The sequence below is a fragment of the Aptenodytes patagonicus genome, chromosome 18 (assembly GCF_965638725.1).
Source record: "Aptenodytes patagonicus chromosome 18, bAptPat1.pri.cur, whole genome shotgun sequence".
Classification (NCBI taxonomy): Eukaryota; Metazoa; Chordata; class Aves; order Sphenisciformes; family Spheniscidae; genus Aptenodytes; species Aptenodytes patagonicus.
The window spans coordinates 2,884,689-2,897,798 of record NC_134966.1 but is presented as its reverse complement, the minus strand read 5'-3'; the positions used below and the strand labels follow the sequence as shown (position 1 = coordinate 2,897,798).

General features: G+C 45.3%; 1 protein-coding gene across 1 annotated transcript in view; it reads right to left on the bottom strand.

Annotated features, from left to right (window-relative positions):
- CACNA1B (calcium voltage-gated channel subunit alpha1 B) overlaps positions 1–13,110 on the bottom strand; it is a 308,891-nt gene that overhangs the window by 154,608 nt on the left and 141,173 nt on the right. Inside the window, exon 8 of the mRNA XM_076355414.1 lies at positions 710–825. Within this exon, the coding sequence (XP_076211529.1) occupies positions 710–825 (116 nt within the window). The remainder of the gene's footprint in view (positions 1–709; positions 826–13,110) is intronic.

Genomic DNA, 13,110 nt, shown 5'->3' with positions numbered 1-13,110 from the left:
TTAGCCCCAGAAGTTTTCTTGATGCTATGTGAATGAATTGCACTGTGGTTATGTCAATATATATATCAGCTACCCTGTAACACAGAAAGGTTATTGGTAAGCTTTACTGTCCGATAAAAAGGAAAAGAAAACATGGTGTTTTTTGTTAAATTAATGTGTTTGGGTCCTTGGTAAAGTTGCTCATGACTTGCAATAAAGTGCAACGTTCAGTTATAATAGTTATAAAGCAATGTTAATATGTGCTGGGGTGAGTTTCACAAAAGTGATCTTTGTAGCTCATAAAAATGACACTCCAGTGTATTTTACCATCATAGCAAGAGAGGCTTGTAAAACAGCTGTGGTGGAAAGTAAATAAAATATAAATGACTCATATAAGGGAACAGCTTCCCCACTGTGGAGACTTTGGGCACTGTATCACTTTTTATATTATACTGTATTAAGACAATTGCTTTGATCTCAACAATAAAGAAAGTTGGCCTAGCTCCTTTATTTTTGCTTAACCAAACTGAGATCTTTTGCAATAACTTTAGTGTGACTGCTCAGAAACAAGACAAAAATAACAAGTGCTGGCTGGGCCCTCTCTAGTCTTGGGTTACCTCGATGGCCAGCAACACCGAGGACTACTTCTGGGGCCCTTGTCCTGTGTCAGCACCAGACTCTACTTGCCATAAAACATATTGAACCAAGATCAGGAGATCCCTTGCCTTACCTGCTTTGAAGATCCACTCCAAGTATCCATTTAGTTCCCGTTCAATTTGCTGCTGCCTACGGAGTTTCAGGAAAGCTCGACGATTTTCTACCCTCTCTCGTTCTTTGGCAAATTCACTACGGAGAGAGAAGAATGAGAAAGCACGTCACAAGTGGTCAGGGAAAATATGCAGCCCTTCTTCCATCTTTCAGATTGTATTTAGGAAGCCAGTGAAGTTGATGACAGCAGTAGTGAGTAGAAACCACAGCACGCTACATGTTGTCGTCCAACGAAATACTACTTTGATTGTAGCTCAGCTGTTTCTCTGCCTCTCTCATCCCGAAATAGGACTGCAAACTGCCATGTGCACCCAATTCTTTTGCTCTGGGGCCACACTATATCCATTACAACAAGATCTGATGCACAACCACATACACCTGTCCAGTCATGCAATACAAATTATTATCCCCAGCACTAAAAACTGTCCTCCATCCCTCCACACCACTCACCCCACAGCAGAACTTCCTCTATAAGCACAATATTATGTCACAGAGGCACCAGCAGTCCCTCTGTCTTGGAAGAGATCTACTCTTCCCTGTTAGCCTTTCTCTGAGTTGTCCCAGGCTTAAGCCGACTTCGACAAACACAAGTCAAATGAGAGCTACAAGCGAGGATGTATTTATTGATAGGACAAGAGGAAATGGCCTCAAGTTGCACCAGGGGAGGTTTAGATTGGACACGAGGAAAAATTTCTTTACTGAAAGAGTGGTTAAACATTGGAACAGGCTGCCCAGGGAAGTGGTGGAGTCCCCATCCCTGGGGGTATTTAAAAGACGAGTAGATGAGGCGCTGAGGGACATGGTTTAGTGGGCATGGTGGTGTTGGGTCAACAGTTGGACTCGATGATCTTAGAGGTCTTTTCCAACCTTAATGATTCTATGATTCTATGATGCGTACTCTGGGGTTAAGGTGAAATAGCCCGCATGCTCTGAGTTGAGGGTAATAATGATCCTGCTATTTGCTAAAATCACATGGAAAGCAAGTAACTTGACATTAAATCATTAGCACAGGACTGTACAGGGAGGTCAGAAAGTAAGATTCATCCAACCATTGCGAAAATCTTGTCCAAGTACATCCTACTGCCTAGTTTGAAAGGATGCTGAGACAATAGTGCAGCCACCACCCCCAAGACACCCACTCTGGGTCTTTCCCCAAGCTAATTTGTATCACCTCTGGGAAGTTTCTGATGCCCCACCTGGAGATATAAGTGCCCATCTAGCATTTATGGAGCTCTAAACCAGGCTCTGCAACCCCTCGCTTTGAGCACACGCTAGAGTGACTCCCACAATAGCCTAATCTATATGGTTAAATCAGGCTTTTGTTCCTCGTGTATACCAGCAGCTCGCTCACTCGACATTTTGAAATCTTAACTTTCCTGTGTCCTTTAAATCTTCAGTTAACTGTTAATTGTTGCAAACCTTTAGTTAACCACTGTTCTTGACTAAAATCCCACCTAATCACCCGTTCATTACCCACACAAGTGCTTCAGAAGCCAGAAAGGAGGAGGAGATGGGAGGAAGGAGGAAGAACGGGGAAAAAGGAGCTGCAAGTGTCAGAGGCAGGTTTATATTCACAGTCCACACTTTACCCTTCAAAGCTAACACTGTTGCCTTGTTTGGCAGGACTGTCTGACCCATGGAGAAGGGACTGCAAGGAGAACTTGGCACAGCACTGTGACGCACACCAGTACCAGCCACTGATGTGAGAGCTGCCATCAGCTGAGACATTATCTTGATTTTGGCAGCACATCCCCGTCTCCTGACTCCCGTCTCCTGTCCCCCACCTGACAGCACAGCCCATGACCCCATCCTTGAAATGGAGGAAGCAGAAACATCGCTCTGAACCGACAGCTCGTCCTTGGTATTCAGCATGTGTCTGCTGGGTTGTTCGGGATCCTGCACGTGTCATCTGGATCGCCGATTTTCTCCCTCTTCCTTTTAATGTTCTCATTTCTGGTTCAGTGCCTGCTGGTCAGGGCCATGGGCCTCCTCTCAGTTTTGATTTCTCTCTGGAGGGGGAGGAATGAGATCAGACGGCACAAGGTGACAACATGCATTTATAAACTGCCAAACGTGGAGGGGCTGCACTTCCTGCGTTACAGTCTCGTGTCACCACAAATTTCCCAGAGCTGGGCTGTGCCGGATGGGAGCAGGAGGCAACACCCAGTGGGGAGTTTCATAGAGGACCGCAGCGGGCAGGAAGGACAGCAGATGAGCCGTGGCACTGCTCCCTCGCTCCTCAGGAGCAGGCAAGGGAGAGCTTTCCTTGCAAAGCCTTTCATCCTCTGCCAGCTCCTATCTGGCCTAAGGAAAGTAAAAGCTACCTAGGACTTGTCCCTTTAATCTCAACTTTAAACATGTAAGAAAATGAAGGAGAAACTGTGCTAAATTGCAAACCTTCAGTAGTTTCAGTACAGCCATGCAGGCTTTTTGCAAGACACCAGTGAGGAACATTGCTGAGGTTAAAGCCACCTGTGCCCTCCTGTTCCCTTGAGCCGGCATGTTTGGCGCTGCTGTAGAAGGTGGGAAGGTAACTTCCAGGAGAAGACAGTACCTTGGGCCTCTGCTCATTGTCTGTCTTCTGAGTGCTACAGAGCTGTAAGCAAAATCATCCAGGTTGAAGGCTGGAGGGTTTCGATGTATGGTCTTCCTGGTGAAGGAATGCATCACTTGCTCTTTCTCCTGTCTCCAGGAGATAGGAGAGGTTTGATGGAGCTGGAACTTGTCAGAAGACTGTGCTTTTCTTTATGAAATGTATTAATAAAAGCATGCATGTGTGTCTCTTCCACTATGCTCATCACCAATCAGGAACTGAAATGTTCTCCATTTGCAGCAAACTGGAAAACTCCCAGAAATTCTGTTCGAGAGCTTTTCAACAACATTTCAGAATATGTTCAAAGAAAAAGGGAAAAATTTCTATCAAAATGCCATATTTAATCTAAAAATATTTCAGCCGAAGTTTTCCTGCCAGTTCTAAATGAAAACACAGAAAGTCCCTTTGGAAGGTTTGGTAGCAGTAAATAAGTTTCCTCTTTTATTCAGCATAGTTGCTATTTATGCCACTGACTTGCAAAAATCTCCCAAATCACCAGAAAGGAAACCTGAGCAGGAAATATGCTGCCTCTTGCCCAGCTTTACCTCCAGGACTTTCTTCATAGCTGGCCCTCCCCAGTTTGGCCAATTCTGGAACGAGGAATATGGAGAGATGTTCACCCATTCTCATCCTTGGCTTTTGTTGACCACCATGTGCCGCAAAAGCCCCCCAAAATATTCATCTTTCAGCACTGTCCGAGGAGGCATTAGCAGGAGGAAAGCTGAAAGGTTGGTACTCCTACACGCAGCACAGCAACACAAGCCGCTGCTTTGGGGGAAGCTGAGCTCTGCCTGAGTAGATGACTACAATGCATTTTAGTTACAACATGACAGTTGTGAATAACTGATTTTATAGAGACAGCAGGAACAAACAGAATTCAAAGGAAGGGCATTCATCATGGAAACCATATGCCATACCAGTCAAGCTCAAAGTGTCACATTTTTCTTCTCAAGAGTGGTTGGTGCTTAAAGTCACCAGGAAAATGGATGATTGTTGCTTATCATTTTGGTGGGTGGAAGAGTAAAATAAATCTCAGTGTAAATATGCACTGGAATAGCCACTTCAGGGAAATTCAAGAGCCCCCCAGCCACAAAAGAGACAAGGTCCAACTCATGAGTTACCACCAGGGACAGTAAAAGATTATAAACCAGTGAAATTTTTACAAGTACTTTATCCATGCTGGACTAAATTAAAAATACTGTCACAGCAACCAAAAAGAGAAAAAAAAAAAAAACAGAACCAAACCACAACCTTCATCCCCTGAGTCTCTGATTAACTTCCCTATATGACAGCAGAGAGCTGAGATGGAGCATCATGTAATGCGCCTCCTGGTCTTGGGTTTCATGGCACACTCCCAGGGCCAGCAACAGCAAGCCTGCTGCAAGACTGATCACACCATTAAACCTCTGCAATTCAGGTTTTCCACTTAGAAAGCAGACAGAAATGCTTTCCCCTCGCAGGGAAAAGGCAGAGAGAGATGATATAGCATCACTGTCATTGCTACCACTAATAGCGCTCACGATAACAACACAGGTAATTAGCTCCTCATTCAGAACAGTACCACTGAGCTACACGTGATCTCATGAAATCTCAGACCTTAAAATGGGAGAACAGCCTTGTCTACTGAATCTAAAGCACTGTTCAGAGTGAGCAGAAAGAAGCACAGAACTCAGAAGGACTCCACCAAGGACTCCCAGAAAGCAGCTGTAAAGGACTTTTAGAATTTTAAGTCTAAAACAACAAAAAACCCCAATCAGTTTTAGGATTGACTTAATCTCCAGCCCAAGTACATCAAAGGAATGAGCAAAGTTGAGCCTGGATGGCACGTGACATCTAGGGACAGAGTCCTGACTGGAGAAATGTAGCCCTCAAGAATGGAGAGGAGCCAGATAATTCAAGTGGGTGAGCTGCTGGTGAAGGAACCAGCCAGGACTGCAGACATTTGACTGAGTTACTCACAAGCCAAAATGAATTCTCCAGGTGGAGAAACAAAATTGGCCAAGACGGGAGGCTTAATTTGTAAGCTTTGTTGCTTGAATGTGGAGCAGTGCCCAAGAACAGACTTGATACTTGTCAGCAGCTTGTTAAGCAGCCCACGTCACTCAGGAGCAGTGAGGGACAGGCAGGTAGAAGATGGAAAACAGGAACCCTCTGGCTGCCTGACATGCAAGTCAGAGGAGCATCACTGTGGGAAATGTGCCAGAAGAGCGGCAGTGGCACAAAATCATGCGTGTTGAGCTACTTGGGGGCTGCCTGGTTGAGGAGAGGTGAAGTGTTAAAGATTCCTCTTGGTTTCAGTCCATCCTTTTACAATCAGCAAGGAAGGAACCTCAAAAGAAATGTTGTGCCAATTATCCACCCAACTTTCAGTAAGCCTTCAGCAAGAGCAACGCTGAGGTAGGAATTTCCATAAGAGGCTGTAGAGACCGCAGATATAAGAACATGCACTTGCAGGACCCCAGACATATGAACATGCTGGATGATAAAAGAGGTAAAATTAATGTAATACTATCTATATTTTTCAGTAAAACCAAGTCTCTTGTGCTCTTGGCAGGCTGCAACCACAGCTCGGGGGCTGTACATCACTTAAGAGACCCTCCGGAGTGCCTTAGGGTAACTTCCCAGCACAGGGACCGCACACACCTCCAAGCCTCCCGGCATCCTGAGAGCATCCACATGCAAGCAGAAACACTTAATTACATTTTAAAGGTGGCAGTCCATTTCTTACCATTTCTTTTGGTTAATCAACTGTGAGAAGGAAATAGGGAAAGAGCCTTCAGTTAAGTTTTCCTTTCCCTCTCAGGTCTCTGTTTCTGTTGCTGGGGTTTGCCTCCTCACCCTAAGCCAACCAAATCCTGACTGCTTGGGTGAAGCCAGTTACAATAACGTGGTAGGCAGATTCATGCTGAGCCAACCCTCCTTCTGCTCCTGCCATTCTGTAGGTCCTGCAACACTTGTGTGATTGAGTTTGCTACCTCATACACACAGTCCTGCAAAACCCTTGCGGCTTGCTTCTCTAGAGTCTGATCCGGTTAATACTCCTAACATTTAATTCACTAACCACATCAGCATCCACGTGTTTATAGAAAAGCAGATTCTTGCTCCAGGGAAAGAATTTGTTCCGCAGGTTCATATCTCTGTCTTTTGTCCTCCTGGAGAGGAGTAAATCCTTTATAAGGGGAAGCCTGTGCTGGATGCAATAAAAAACCCCGACACCTTTATGACTGTAACTGTTTATACAACTAAGGACACAAAGCCTTGGCTGTGCTAAACATTTATTTTACCTTCTGCAAACCTGTTCTCTGAGAGACAGAGGCAGTGAGGGAGTCCTAGCAGAAAGAAAGAGAGAGAGCCCATGGAGAGTAAGCAGGAGCAAGATGGACAGCGGGGAGTGGAAAGAGAGAAAAGCAGATGCTCGGTGTCCTGGGTGCAGACGCAGGAAGAGCCTGGGGACCTGCTGAGCATCCTTATCCCTCCTGTGGGTGCTGTGGTGACTTAGGGCAGTGCAGAGGGAGGCAGGCAGGACACCAGATAGGAAGGGGGGTATCTGAAGTACAACAGCAAAGTTCAGGATCTGAGCAGAGGCAGCAGACACCATCTTCCCTCTTTTCCTGAAGCATTTTGCTTCAGCAGGGTGCACTGTCACTAGGGAACTGTCATCAACAGCAGCACCAGTAACTCTTTGAACTCTCTTACAGATTAAAGGACCCACCTCAGCCCACAGCACAGCTCCAAGAGCCTGAAAGGGGCTGCCAGGGAGGCAGCGGCAGGAGAGCAGCAATCCTGCAGGGATGACGCCCTGCAGGCCAGCCACCTCAAAGGCACAGACCTTTGGTGTTTCTCACAAAAGCTCCTCTAGGAGAGGAGAGAAGGCAGCCACAGCAGGGGCTGAATTATTCACAGCAGCACACAGGGGTGAGGGGAAGGGATGGGGGAGAGGAGATAGAGCATCATTCCCTTCAGTGCACTAACCTGGGTGGTGAGTTAGAAATATAGGTGGAGGGTAGAATCAAATTTGGCTTAGGAAAGAAAAATATGAAATAAATCCAGGAGTAAATAGACAGTAAATAGTGCAATTTCCAGCTGCCTGGACATGAGGTGTCATGACCCATAGCTGGGAAGATGCAAACCCAAGAGGACATGGCTCAGCTGTGTCCATAGCCAGCACCTTGCACCCAGAAGGGCTGCAAACAAAATGAGAGGAGATCAGCAAGGACATCAGTTTCTTTACCATAGCATCAGATATCTTTACCATAGCATCAGATATATTTACCATAGCATCAGATATCTTTACCACAGTAAGCCCCAGGAAGAATTCAGGATGAGCCAAGGTATGGTTATTCTCATTCACAGACAAAACCCTCAAGTGCAGAGAAACCTGCAGGCAAAACTAAAAATAATTTGATGCCTCTGACTTACTGATTTGAAAACATGACTAGAAATGCATGTAGAGTATTGTTAAATCATTGGTTTTAAATATCTCTAAAAATCAGGGCCAGGTCACCACTGAACACAGGCAAAGTGTATTGATTAGAAAGCCCATCTGGAACAAGAAGGAAAAGCATGGAAATGCACCTCATTTGGGCAAGAAGAAAATCTGAAGGAGGTGAAAGAAAGCACATCCCGGGGGCACAGAGAGATCACACTGGAAAGTGCTGGAATTGAGATGAAACCAAGCAACTGTTTCACCTGGAAAACCATCAGTAAGAATTTCTTTATGCTGGTGACATCTGGTATCTCTAAGATATTATTTTCCTGCCCATAAAGGTGGTTTGCTGAGAAGTCAGAGTTTTGAACCTTGTTATTAAACAAGGAAAGCCCAGAGGAGGACTGAAATTTCTTAGTGCTGAAGATGACAAAGCTCTGTGGCTCGTCACCCACCCCAGGTTGTCCCATCAGCTGCACGAAATCCCAAAGACACACAGTGTTACATGTTTCTCTCTCACCTGGAGCTATAGCCAGCCAAGATCACACTGGCCATGGTCTGAGGGGGCATGTCCATCTCTCCCAGACTGAGCCCAAACATACAGACCCAGCTGGCTGAGCTGCTTAACCCATTCTAATATCCACTGCTTAGGAGTAAGGACTGGCTCAATCAATCCTGCACAGCTAGAGCTGTTTCTGCTTCTTCCTCATTGCTCTAAAGAGGGGGAAAAAATAGCTCTCCTCAACTAGCTGATAAAGGATGAAAGTATCACTTGAGAGATTGATCTCTCAGCACCGAGCCAGGCTTCACAGTCACTTTTATCACCGAACATAGCAGGAAGATGCTTCAAATGCAAGCCAGATATGGGATACATCTTGTATTTCTAGAAAGAGAAGAGGAACAGCACAGAGGTGAAGCCTTCAATGCATCTTCCTTCCTTTTGTCTTTACATTCAGCTTGTGCCGATTTCACTTTGATTCCACCTAATCCGATTTGAAATGCTGCAAGTGCCACAGCTGGGCAAACCTGGCTCAAAGGAGGAACAACAAAGAGAGAAAAAATAATTAAAAAGCACCATTTATCTCATAGCATCAGCCTACTGCAATTGCTGGATGAACCTCTGGCTCTGTTCATCAAGTCTCCACCCCAGAGTCAAAGCAGAGGCCCCAGGAAATTCAAATTTAGGTCTCATGTATCATTCCTATATTACAGGCTTTAATTTCCATTGCGGCTTAACAGAAGGGCAAATAAAGGTAGTCCAGCTCTCCTATACTAACCAAAAACACGAAAGGATCAAAGGATTCACAGCTGATAGGACATTTAGCTTGGTGAGACGAAGCTCACGTGGAAAGTCATTGCTCCCTGACCCCTTCTGCAAGAAACACACATGCTTCTCCCACCTTTCTTGTTTGCAATGATGGCTTTGTTAAAAAGGTTGATGAGCAAGGAACAACAGGAAAGAATTTTTTTTTTTTTTTTGCCCTGTCTTTCCCCTCTTTTTTAAGCACAGTCTGAGGAAAGACTAAAAGAAAATGAGAAAGCAAGCAGAATCTCATATCTTTTCATGATGCAGCTTTTCTGCTGCAAATAATTAACGCCAGCCAAAGTCAGATCGCAGCAGGTAACAGTGAACTTGGAACAAATTTGCAGGGAACAAATTTGCAGGGAAAATGAATGATTGTCTCTGTAATGAGGGAGAAGGAGGACAGAAGAACTCTTTGCCATTATGACAAATTAATCAGCCTGATTCTTCTCCAGCCTCTGCACGTCTTGCAGGCTGAAGTTTTATGATCTCAATCTGGCAAAAATCCTCAGGATGGGAAAACACGTCATGAAACTCAGCAGAGCAAGTCACAGAGACAGCTGGTTCAGCGAGGTCTGGATGGGGCTGCGCTTCCTCCCAGGGAGCTGCTCTAACAGAACAAAAGCCTCAGTGACCCAGGTACAACGGTCAGAAACAGAAACAGATATCCCCTAGGGATACTGAAGCACACGGCAGGGAGAGTGTTTAATGGGACTCTGCCCAGAGAGCATCACCCCACACTGCAGACTGCTCAAAACAGGGTGCAGCAGTGAAGAATTAAAGCGCCGTTTACCCTGACCCTTGTTCACCTGCAAGGTGCCAGCACGGCCTGTAGCTGTATCCCTTGCCAGGCTCCTACTGCCACAAAGACGCTGCATCCATTCAAAATGTCTCCCTGCAGTTCTTGCACCACGTGGTCTCATATAGGAAGAGGCAGGTGTTGCACATCTCAGGACAGAGCAGGTCTGGACCATGTTATGGTAATACTTAAGCAGGGAAGATGCAAATTGGCCACTGCAGTGCCTCTCCACACTTGGTTATTGCGGCCAGATGAGTAAACCTCAGGAAAGATCATTACTCTTTACTGGCTGGTCTGGAAATACCTCAGGCTCCACCATAAATATTTGAGGAGATGACAAGCAGCATTTTTCACACTCAAGAGACACAGACTCTCAGTATTCAAATGCATCATTCACAGTGCACTGCCCTCTCTGGCCAACACTCCTGCTGTCTCGCCACCCTCACCACTCCCCACCGCTGCATGAAACAGTGCCAAAAAGCACTTAGCCTTGAAATAAGTTAAATCATCTTCCTCACAGCATCCCATGATAACGTTTATCCTCTTTGCATTGTGTAATCCAAAGCATCAAAACAGTCACAAATGTATTGTACAGAATCATCCAGCTCATTACCAGGTAAAATTAATACTCAACTCAAGACCCAAGCAGTAGAAAACTCCATAATCCCACCAGCCCACGGAAGAAAGCTGCTAGCTGGGCTGAGAGAGGGCTGAGGACTGGGAGGGGAACAGCAGCAGGATGAGAAAAACAGTATTGGAAATCACTGCTAAGGGATGGAACACCAAGAAGCTAAGGTGTATATGGAGATGGGTTCCCATCTCTTGGTGGCAACAGCTGCCAAAGCAGGATGGCAGAGGGCTGCAGCCTGCTAGCAAGAAAACAGTACAAAGGCAGAAAAAGAGTGAGCACTGGTCAGGACTTCTCAATTCAATGGGGGGTATTTTTTCCCTCCTCACTGTAAACTGCAGAACCATGTGCTGATTTCAATAAAAAATTTATCAGGATCATCGTAGGGCATTTTCTGGTCAGAACTGAAGCCAAAGCCCATGACATCCCAAGCAGCAAACAACCCTGTGTTTAGGGAAAACTGAAAGGCATCTGGGGTCAACCCTTCTTGGCATAACTTGGAGCCAGAACATTCCCATGGTGCCACTAGAGGCAGCCAAGCTCTTTTTCTATGGAAAGGTTGTATTCCCTGTGATGGATGCCTTTATTGCTACCTAAGTCACAAAGAGTTTACAAATAATCTAGTAATTAAGAATAACCACCCACCCCAGTCAACGCAAAAAGGTGTTTCAAGATAAATATATTATGGATACAAATTCCTAAACATTTTCACTACTGTTGCTGTTCCGCTCTGCACTAGAAATGTTACAAAATGCTACCCCACTTTCTGGGAACCAAGGTGCCCCAGCTTTCTGGAACAAGGTTAGCATGGTTAGAATGGCTTCTCATGGTTAAAACAGAGAAATAAAGTCAAGGGCACCTCTCTGGTATGAACAAAACCTGGTTCGTCCTTTTGGTGGATGGATGGTTCAGCAGAACTTCAACCAGGTGTCTAATCTCTTTTTTTTTTTTTTTTTACATTTCTCTTTTCCCTTTTTTTGTATCTGTGACTGGGGAGGTATGAGGCTTGGGCAGTCACCCCAACATGTTTCCCAGCACATGGATGGGCAGAACACACCCTGCATCTGCCCATCTTGATCAAGCGGGCAGACCTCTACAGTTCATGTGAAGAAGCAAATGAGCCTACTGAACGTCTTAATGCTGTCAAAGGGGAGAGAAATCTCTCCTCCTGCTTCTGCTCTCCTGGCCCTATACAGTCCTGATCTTCTCTTGAATCAGCTATGGTACTCAATAAAAGCTCCTCCAGAAGAAAATAACCTCTGTTTTTCTGCTCTATTGGTTTCTGCAGGGCTGTTGAGTTTTACCAGCTCACAGAGGGATCAAGCACCAGAGAGGGAAAACAGAAAGCAGGGGGAATACATGGTGAGGAGTAGAGAGGAAAATCCCCAACAAGGGACGCAAACCCGCATTACCACTACTCCACAGCAAACAGGATGCCGTGTTCCTGCTGGAGAGCCCCGTATCTTCTGTAAACAAGCAAAGGCAGTTCCTGGATTTTAGGAGCTGTTTCAATTGCAGTTCACTTGTGTACCTATGACTGCTGCAGTACGCCAGGAAAACTCTAAATCCTACCATATTCACAGCTAGAGAACAGCACGGCCTGTCTTTGCTTATGATGTGCAACCTGGCAAGGGGAAGCTGCTACCAACTTCCCCAGTCAGAGACCCACCTTTAGCGCTGTGGTGAGCAGGTATGGCACAGCATCCGCTGCAACATGCCTCTTTCGTAAAGACATAGGAGAGCCCAACATCCCTATTGCACCATCAGATGTTTGCAATAACTCCACATCCCATGTCCTAGGATCATTGGGGAAATCTGGATATTCAGTGGCACAAGCAGAGCTGAGCTCTGCAGGCAGTCTGGCCCCCAGTGCTTGCATCAGGGAGGGGAAAGGAACAGAAGGCAGAGCGTGCCATTTGGGGAGGGTATTTAAATATTAACCGATTACAAGAGCACTAGCAGTGCTTTGATCAGCACACATGAGGAGGACACACTGTACAGCAGGCAGAGTCTCATTTAATCTGAATTACAGAGTCAACATGCTTTTAATTACATCTTTAGCCGGCTACTCGGAAGTTTTTGTTGTATCAACTGTGGCCCAAGATTGTGGGTTATTTTTATACCAAGTTTTTACCAACACTTACAGATTTCCACATCTCCCTGTCACTTCTCTGCCTTTGCTTTTATTATAATTCCAGAAGAATCAGCAGAGGGGAAAGGTTGTTTGCTCTTTATTTTAAAAAAGGTATCATCTCTTCCATAGCATTTGCAATGCAAATGCTTCCACATTTTGCTAGCAGATGAGACTCGGGATCCTAACCAGCTCAACCTATCTACACTGCTCAAACAGATAAACCCAGGAGCTAAGCCCACTCATATTAGGTATCTGCCCAGTGTTGACATGGGTTCAAAAATAACTACAGAAAGAAAATTCCATTAAGAGTTATGGCAAAACTCTGTATAATGTAGTGTCAGTAGGAAGCTCAATAACTTGTCATTTCAGATTATTTATATTGCCATAATCTGTGATAGCGTCTGCATACCTACTTCAAAAATTTGTAGCTTCCTTATTGCCCGCTGAGGAACACAAATATGTGAGAGGAAATAGCTCAAA